The 9,584-nt window shown below is 41.9% G+C and overlaps 2 protein-coding genes across 6 annotated transcripts in view; one reads left to right on the top strand and one right to left on the bottom strand.

Annotated features, from left to right (window-relative positions):
- LOC126999901 (uncharacterized) overlaps positions 1-9,584 on the bottom strand; it is a 41,573-nt gene that overhangs the window by 13,022 nt on the left and 18,967 nt on the right. The gene's annotated exons all lie outside the window — the stretch shown is intronic.
- Positions 2,384-7,904, top strand: LOC126999903 (uncharacterized). Its single transcript, XM_050863039.1, has 10 exons — positions 2,384-2,836; positions 3,050-3,250; positions 3,457-3,897; positions 4,042-4,242; positions 4,352-4,990; positions 5,104-5,328; positions 5,599-5,727; positions 5,971-6,471; positions 6,626-7,258; positions 7,385-7,904. The coding sequence occupies exons 1-9, from the start codon at positions 2,486-2,488 to the stop codon at positions 7,010-7,012; spliced, it is 3,075 nt and encodes a 1,024-aa protein (XP_050718996.1). The 5' UTR covers positions 2,384-2,485; the 3' UTR covers positions 7,013-7,258; positions 7,385-7,904.

The raw sequence follows: 9,584 nt of genomic DNA, 5'->3' as shown, positions 1-9,584 counted from the left end.
ACATGAACGTTTCCTTCCGATATAGACAGCGACATCTTTGATAGTCACTGGAAGTCTCTGCAATAATGCCGAGGACAGGAAGCTTGAAGGAAGTGAGTGGACATTACTTTGCACAGTCAACCCGTCAACACGCCCTTCTCCCTTCTTCCCGGCTGTGGACTGAAGGACAGCATGCACACTGCACCACTCTCGAGTCCGCTTTGAACGACGCTCTCCTTGCTGGCTCCACGCTCCCTTCCTTTCGTATCGAGCAACTAAATATCTAATGTGCCTGGTTGCAGATTCTGAACGAGTCAAGTCACGCAATCACTAATAATTATTACAATATGAAATTCCTGCACTCAGGCTACACTGTTGATGCCCCGCTCTGAACCCAAACAGAACCAATCTATTCTTGTTCCCGTGTAAATGACTCATACAGAACCTCTTCGGTTTCCATCGAGTCGAAGGCCTTCTTTAATTCGATGAATGCAACACAAAGTGGTTTTCTGCAGTTACTTCTCTCAATAATTGGTTTACTCTCTGAATGTAACCTAAGGCTGATAATCCTCTTCCAACACCTTCTTGTTACTTGTGCTGGTAAGAATCTGTACTCTTTCTGACATTTTGTTTGTGATTATAATTGTGAATGATTGGGAAATAACAAACATTAGCTAAACAAACATGCATGGCGCCTGCTCGCTCGTAAATATTATTCCAAAGCATTTCAAATCATCATTACTAGACACAGTAAGCATAACACGCCGGTAAAACAAGAGAAGTAAAATAAATGTTTGCAAGACTTTCGTTAGGCTAATCATAGAACTAAGGAAAGTGGCACGGGGTGATTCAATATAGATAGCAATATAATTACAGTTGCTGAGGGTTATTTTTTTAAGCTACCTTTGACTTTGAGAATGCGGAACAAGCGTACCGAGAAAATACTTACGGGCAACCACAACACATATGCCTCTGTTCCAAAACAAACACTATGATGATGCCTCACGGGCCTCACAACCCCACCCTCCGAAAAACTTGTGTACACTGAGCCTGGACACATAAACATCAGCGTGGCGGCATCACACCATCTCGAGACACCCCAATCCAGAAATGTTGGTGTCGGAATATACGAAATATGCCAGCAATATGTGTGTGTGTGTGTGTGTGTGTGTGTGTGTGTGTGACATTATATTCGCCCGAATTTTACCGTTCATTAAATTGAAACAGAAATATTGCTTAGTGTCATGGTTTAATTCTGAAAGGAAAGCATTTCTATTTGCGCAAGCAAGAGCACATAACAACACCCACGGACGCCCCAACGCTAGAAAGAGACGTAGACTATTGTTATTGCTTGATGATGGGCGATGAGAAAGGTCCCTAAAATATTTCTGAATCATGGGTGCCCGAGGTGGCGGCAGCAGCGACAGCCGCGGTATATAGAGAGCTAGGCTGGTGCACACCTGCTGCGCCTCTCAAGGTTAATTATCCATTTTTATCACAGATATTTATACTTTGCCTTATATGTGTGTTGGCAACAGTTTCCACATAAAAAAAATATAGAGATCGGATGTAGACTCATTACCCCCTACTAGGAAGTGACAGACAGACACAGATCACACAAGCACGCATAAATCACGCATGCAGACACACACACACACACACACACACACACACACACACACACACACACACACACACACACACATTCTCACGCACAACCACTGAATGGTTGATATAATCAAAACAGTCACGTCACCACACAAAACAGACGCAAACCATTTCATGAACAGAAAACTAAAAGAAAGTCTTACCTGTGTTCGGTCCGTCAAACTTGATTCGTTCATTAAAAGAGAAAGTAAATGTATCCAAACTTCATTTATAGATTTTTATGATTTACACTATACCGGAAATGAAAATATTAACAGCACGTCAATGAAAGAGGGATCTATAACGGGAACGAGTGGAGGAGGCAGCCAAAGATAAAATGATGAGGAAAAAGGACAGAAAATCGCTGCTCCTATAAAATGCTGAGAGAAGAAGATTCTAAGAGAGTGACTGATATATTCATATCCATCTCTCTCTCTCTCTCTCTCTCTCTCTCTCTCTCTCTCTCTATATATATATATATATATATATATATATATATATATATATATATATATATATATATATATATATATATATATATATATGTGTGTGTGTGTGTGTGTGTGTGTGTGTAAGGCAATGTTTTGTTCTAGAAGTCAAATGATCGAGTTATTTAGTGTGGTGAGAGTCAAAGGGTGAGTAAGTTCCTGAACCATCCACCGAGTTGGCGCCCCGCGTAGTTCTCAAAATATCTCGTGACGCCGCCCACCCCTCGCGGGCGTGGGTGGTGCCCGGGTATATGACGTCCAGCTAGGAATTCTTCCTTCAGTAAACCTCTGAACAGTGTGAGCTACAGTTGGCACACCCTTAAACTCGTGTTAAATAGATTTTCTACCCAAGAGAAAGACAGTAAGCGAGGATGGCGTCTCGACACTCGGAAAGTTCTCAATCCTCCCGGACATTCGGCTCCAGGGCAGGGAATAGCAGGAGACCCACAGACGACTTCTGGGACTTTGATCTTCCTATTTCACGCAAAGGACGATTCTTTGATGATTCCTTCTTTGAAAGCAGCCGGTTTGATTTTGACAAGAAAGTGAATGAAATTCTCAAAGGTTGGGGAGAAGATGAGCGGCGAAGCGACCGCTGGGATGATGGTGATGATGATTTCCGTCCAAGCAAGAATTTCAGTCGATACAGGAATCTGAGATCTCAAGACCTGAAGGACGACAACCAGGCCTTAACTGTTACTTCAGACGACACCGCCCACAAGGTAAATCTTCCGTGTATTCGTCAGTCATTGTGATCTTCCTTTATCCTGATGGTGACAAAGACACAGGCACTGCACGCTTTGCCTTCTCATTATCTGTGGCACAATTCTTATAACATTGTAAAAAATATATGTAGCACTAGATAATTGATATATAATTGCCTTGATGACCAAGCGTTTCCATGGACATGGCTGATCAGCGTTGGATCTTTGCAGATCGTGCTGGATGTACAGGACTTTGTGAACGGTGAGATGAAGGTGAAGGTGATTGGCGAACGCGAGCTGGCAGTGGAGGGTCGCCTGAGCGACAACCGATCCTTCCGGCGTTGCTTCCCTCTTCCACAAAACACTGACATGGAGGCCGTCACCTCAGTCATGTCTGCTGACGGGATTCTCACAATCACCGCCCCCCAAAAGGTTATTTCCATACTGGTCAGATGCCTGAATATGCTTCATGATTGAAAGTTGAAAATTGGGGGTTTATGAAAAAAGTTTTTAAAAATGCTACAATTAAAAATCTAACAGCTTTCGAATCTTCTCAATTTTTTTTCTACTGAAGCATATCTTGTTCACTGTAGATTTTCGTTGAAATCAACGCGTGACAAATGTTTTCTCATCATCAGGGAAGTAAGTCAAAAGACACTACAGCCAACAAGGGTTCAGCAACAAGTCAGGCGAACACCAAAGAGCGTTGCACATTGTCCAGTGAGTCCCGCAGGGAAGGGGAGGAGGGCGGCAGGCACGCCGACGCCGCCTCCAGAACAAATGACAGCAAGACCGCTCGCTCTCATCAGACGTCCACCAGTTCCGGCTTCCGCGACGTGCCCTTCATGAAGCGGGGACGATTCTTTGATGACTCCTTTTTCGAGAGCAGCCGCTTTGACTTTGACAAAAAAGTGAATGAAATCCTTGCTCGATTGGGTGAGAAGGAGCGACTTGACCGTTGGGATGACGACTCTGATTTCCAGTTAAACAACTTTAACCGCTACAAGAACCTGAGGGCTCGAGACTTAAGGGACGACAACCAGGCCATTACTGTTACTTCGGACGACACCACCCATAAGGTAAGTCGTCTGTGCATAATATTTTTTCCTTTTCGCGTGCGTGAGACCTTTTTTCCAGAAATTATCAAGGACATATAGCACGTGAAGCACCTTGATAGCCAAACGTTCCCATGGATGTGGGTGAAAAGTATTGGTTCCTTGCAGATCGTGTTGGATGTGCATGAGTTTGTGAACGGTGAGATGAAGGTGAAGGTGATCGGCGAACGCGAGCTGGCAGTGGAGGGTCGCCTGGACGACAACCGATCCTTCCGGCGTTGCTTCCCTCTTCCACAAAACACTGACATGGAGGCCGTCGCCTCAGTCATGTCTGCCGATGGTATTCTCACAATCACCGCTCCACAAAAGGTTAGCTCTCGTATGTCTTCTTTATGAATTAAATATACACATGAAAGAAAATTATTTGACTATTCAGCATTGTGTAATAGTACTATGGTAGCTTTCTTCTGTACTTCAGGGAAGTCAAATAAATAAAGAAAGAATCAGTACACAGTCTGCTCAGGCGAACTCTGGGGGCAGCAGTAATATCGTGAAGGATTCGTCATCTACAACACAGAAGACAACACTGACCTCATCCGCTGATACCAAGCAGAGAGAGGCGCAGCAACATGTGTCCCAGGGAGCCACGACGAAGACCCTTGAAGAAGACGTTACTAGTGGTTCATCAAGCGTGTCGGGAGAGGCCCAGCAATCAGCACAGTCGTCCATTTCCTCCCAGACAGAAACAAGCGCGGTGTGCAATGCAACGCAAACAAATGACGCTGCCAATAAAGTGCACGAGAAATCGATAGAAAAAGGCAGTCACAACAAGAGTATCTCCACGCAGACAAGTGGCAGCTGCGACACGATGAGCGAGGACCAGCACCGTCGAAGAGCAACTCTGCCTATCGCCAGAAAAGGTCAGTTCTTCAACGACTCCTATTTCGAAGATACATGGAAGAACTATCAGGACGCTGTGAGGGCCATTGTGTCGAAATGGGATGATGATTCTGCTGCTGCCACGGACGACATGACCTGCTACAGGAGACTGCGATCACGTGACATGAGAGACGAGAACCAAGCTATCACCTCTACTGAGGACTCATCCAGCTACAAGGTAAATAACAGATATAAGTAGTTGGATACTATGCTAACTAAGTGTTTAAAAGTAAGTTAATCTTTATCATTGTTAATAACTATTCAACTTTATATTTTTGAACTGTCTTACAGTTCGTGCTGGACGTCCAAGACTTCATTGAAGGTGGAAACATCTCGGTGAATGTGGTGGACGAGATGGAGCTGGTGGTGGAGGGCCAGGCGGACAAGGAGGTGGGAGGCTCTAAATCTTTAAATCACTTCCTGCGAAGATTCATCTTGCCGGAAGACGTAGACGTAGACTCTGTCTCTTCTGTGATGTCGTCCGACGGCGTGTTGACAATCATTGCTCCCAAGAAGGTAAAAATGAAGATATATCTGCACAATGTGTATGTATGTGTGTGTATCACAATTGAGTTTTAGTACAGCTAGTTGTACTTGAGTACGTAGAAATACACTGTACACACACACACACACACACACACACACACATATATATATATATATATATATATATATATATATATATATATATATATATATATATATATATATATATATATATATAAAACACGTACATACGCACATATGTATGCATGCATGCAAGGAATATAAGTGGTTTTCTCGCAGAGCTCGATGCGGCAGCTTGGTGACATAAGCGTGGCAGAGGGACTGTGCCAGTCCAGCCATCAAGAGAAAAAGCTGTCCCAACGGGCAGCTCAAGCATCCACAGCCACTGCTTCCGTGTCGGCAACAGAGGTATTGTGCGAGGCACGGATATGGTTGCTTCTTTTGATAATTAAAAATACATTTAAGTCAACAAAGGACAATCAATCTAGCAAATGATACACAATAAAGCAAATAACGGGTAATCAGGGAATGAATAATCTATATACATGACCATAGACTATGCCATGACCTTTATTTGTAAATAAATGTCCAAAAGCAGCCCTTTATTCGGTATATATTTAAACAAATATTTAATGTTTTTGCCTCCTACAGGACGTGGTTATTCCGGTCCATTTCGGGGCTTCAGCTGACACCACCAGCAAAGCGAGTTTTGAAAAGACTCAGCTTGGAATGACATCGGAGAAAAATGAAAATTTAAATGATGACAACGATTGCAAAAAGAATACAGCCACTAAAGATTGCACCTTCGCCGACGAGGTGGAAGGCGTGCACAGACGCTTGGAGGAGGAAGGCGAGGAGGATGAGTCCAAGAGTGGCATGGCGGCCCTACGCAGACTGTTGGAGGAAGACGAGACCTACATCAAGAACAAGAACAGAACTGTGCCTATAAACAACAAGGGAATATTTTATGGAGACACATGTTTCAGTCACTTGCTGGAAGGCTTCCTCTCCGCCGTGAAGGATATCTTGTCCAAATTCCGCGTGCCCTCCTCTGAAGGAGAAGACCTTGCCGCCTACCGTGGACTCCGGCAGCGAGACCTAAAACTGGAAAATCAAGCTGCTTATGTTGACGAAGACACGTCCGCTCACACGGTAAGCATCTTTATCCAGTGGTGAGGTAATCAGAAAGTTTTGTTTACAGTAAAAAAAAAAAAAAAAAAAATCATCCTGGTGCAAAAGTAAATATTTTCTTGTTACATCGTCGATAATTTATTGATTTCTGAGATTTTTGTTACTGTATCCGCAGATCGCTCTCGATGTCTATGACTTTCTGGAAGGGAAGTTGACGGCAGAGGTGAAGGACGGCCGCGAGTTGATCGTGAGGGGCATGTCCCAGCGACGTGAAGGCGCCTCACTCATTACCCTCACCTGCGTACGGCCTTTCCAGCTGCCAGACAACGCCGACCTGAAGAACATCACTGCTTTTCTAACTTCCGATGGAGTCTTAATCATCAACGTTCCAAGGCTGCAGCTACCATATGACTTGCCAGACTTTGGCATAACAAAGGCTGTGGAAAACCGCTCCAAACTGAACACTCCTCGTGACCCTTGCCAGCGTGTGTCATCGGAACGAGGCGTGAGGGAGGCGTCCAGTGACCTTGATGGTGTGACGTACCGCATCTCACCCCATTAAGGACTGGCACATTGTGCCTTGCTGTAGATTAGAGATCACAGACCAGACGCTCCATTAACAGTTTATTATAAATATGGACGCCACCAAGCCATACTTCCCTTTATCAGTTTTACTAGTATACTACGTTTTAAGTAATTTTTACTGATTGTGAAAAAAGTATTTATTTTCATAGACTACATACAAATGAAAAAAAAAAAGGACCCTCGGGTGGCGTTCCTGGACGTCTAGAAAGGCAAAAAACACAAGGTAGGGATGAGCACTGTCTTTGTGGGATCAAGCGTGGCATACCAGCACATGTAAATAGCTCTCACAAATACACACATATCTCCTCTTTCTAGATACTTATGGTTGCATATTGGCCTTCTTTTGCAGATGCTTCCTCTCCAGGGACGCGGCCCTCCGCCACTCACTCAACATTCCTTGCGGCCACTCGCGGTGACGGGCCGGCCACTCAGCACCGCCAGGGCGGCACGATCCTGCTTTTGTTTTCCTCTCATTAGTTATTCTGGCCATTAGTGAATGGCAATACTTGTCTATTGTTACAAAAATCACTTAATATGGCTACTGTGAATTTTTTTACTGCTATGAGTACATATGCTATAATTTTTTTTATAACCCTTATGTGATATGAAGATTTAACGTTCGGAAATTTGCTGTGACTGGAGATGATGGTAGAGTTATCTCTGAGTAGCCTTGGAGGCACAGATTACATGTCGTTAATCTCGATTCTGATTATAAAGAGGACAATATAATTAATGGCACAATGAATGATTAACATAATTAAGCAGACAATGATATACATAACAAGCTTGTGAAGAAATATGTGACAACACTATAAACAGTGTTATCCATTGATAAATCCATTTCTGTTGAATAAAAAATAAAAAAAACGTATGCACTACGTTAAACATATTAATTCTTTCTAGGTAACAAACATCTCAACCTCACTATTCATGGATCACTCTTGCCATGTAGAACAAGACTTTGTACACCATTCCATTCCATAACACCGTACTCATCATGCTCATCTACAGTATTGTCTCACCTGGGTCCAAGGGAAATGCTCCCAATCCAAGAGCTCTCGAAAGCCTTTACACTGATCAGGAAGAAATGACAGCAATACACACTGAGAGTAACGGTTTATTGGTACAATAACGGTTAATAATTTAAATATACAAACTTCAAGGTATGCTAATAAGTATTTTGAAATGTGACCACTAAACATTGCTTTAATACGATATATATATATATATATATATATATATATATATATATATATATATATATATATATATATATATATATATATATATATATATATATATATATATATATATATATATATATATATATATATATATATATATATATATATATATATATATATATATATATATATATATATATATATATATATATATATATATATATATATATATATATATATATATATATATATATATATATATATATATATATATATATATATATATATATATATATATATATATATATATATATATATATATATATATATATATATATATATATATATATATATATGTACATTCACAAATATAGACTGTTTGTGTGTGTGTGTGTTCCGTGGGCATCACTGCGTCGTTTGGGCTAAGCGGGTTTGTGAGAGTGCTCACCAGCACTCATATAGACGTCAAAGAGCAGTACAGTGGTCACACCATATTGCCTACTACTATTGTGGTTGCTCTATTGGGAAAAAAATATTCCTTTCTTACAGTTTAGCTTACAAAGTACAAGGCGGAAGCCAAATGTACAGTCTAATTATAACTAATATCACAGATACAAGAAGACTACTGACACTGTACCTTTGCTGCCTCTCTTTACCGTAATACTAACATACGAGTGTAATAAGGAAGAAAAAAACAGTAAAATGATGTGTTTGTGTGTGTGTGTGTGTGTGTGTGTGTGTGTGTGTGTGTGTGTGTGTGTGTGTGTGTGTGTGTGTGTGTGTGTGTGTGTGTGTGTGTGTGTGTGTGTGTGTGTGTGTGTGTGTGTGTGTGTTGTGTGTGTGTGTGTGTGTGTGTGTGTGTGTGTGTGTGTGTGTGTGTGTGTGTGTGTGTGTGTGTGTGTGTGTGTGTGTGTGTGTGTGTGTGTGTGTGTGTGTGTGTGTGTGTGTGTGTGTGTGTGTGTGTGTGTGTGTGTGTGTGTGTGTGTGTGTGTGTGTGTGTTTGTGTGTGTGTGTGTGTGTGTGTGTGTGTGTGTGTGTGTGTGTGTGTGTGTGTGTGTGTGTGTGTGTGTGTGTGTGTGTGTGTGTGTGTGTGTGTGTGTGTGTGTGTGTGTGTGTGTCTGTGTGTGTGTGTGTGTGTGTGTGTGTGTGTGTGTGTGTGTGTGTGTGTGTGTGTTGTGTGTGTGTGTGTGTGTGTGTGTGTGTGTGTGTGTGTGTGTGTGTGTGTGTGTGTGTGCAATATATAGAAACTAAATTTGATCTCATCCGAGGCGTTGTTTTTAAAGTGTTTCAGAATTTCCATTTTTCGTTTATTTCTGAAGAGGAGCCACAAAAATATCTCCAGGTAAAGATCACGACCTAAATACT

Source organism: Eriocheir sinensis, chromosome 17 (assembly GCF_024679095.1).
Source record: "Eriocheir sinensis breed Jianghai 21 chromosome 17, ASM2467909v1, whole genome shotgun sequence".
Classification (NCBI taxonomy): Eukaryota; Metazoa; Arthropoda; class Malacostraca; order Decapoda; family Varunidae; genus Eriocheir; species Eriocheir sinensis.
The sequence above is the reverse complement of the archived record's forward strand: the minus strand, read 5'-3'. Positions and strand labels throughout refer to the sequence as shown.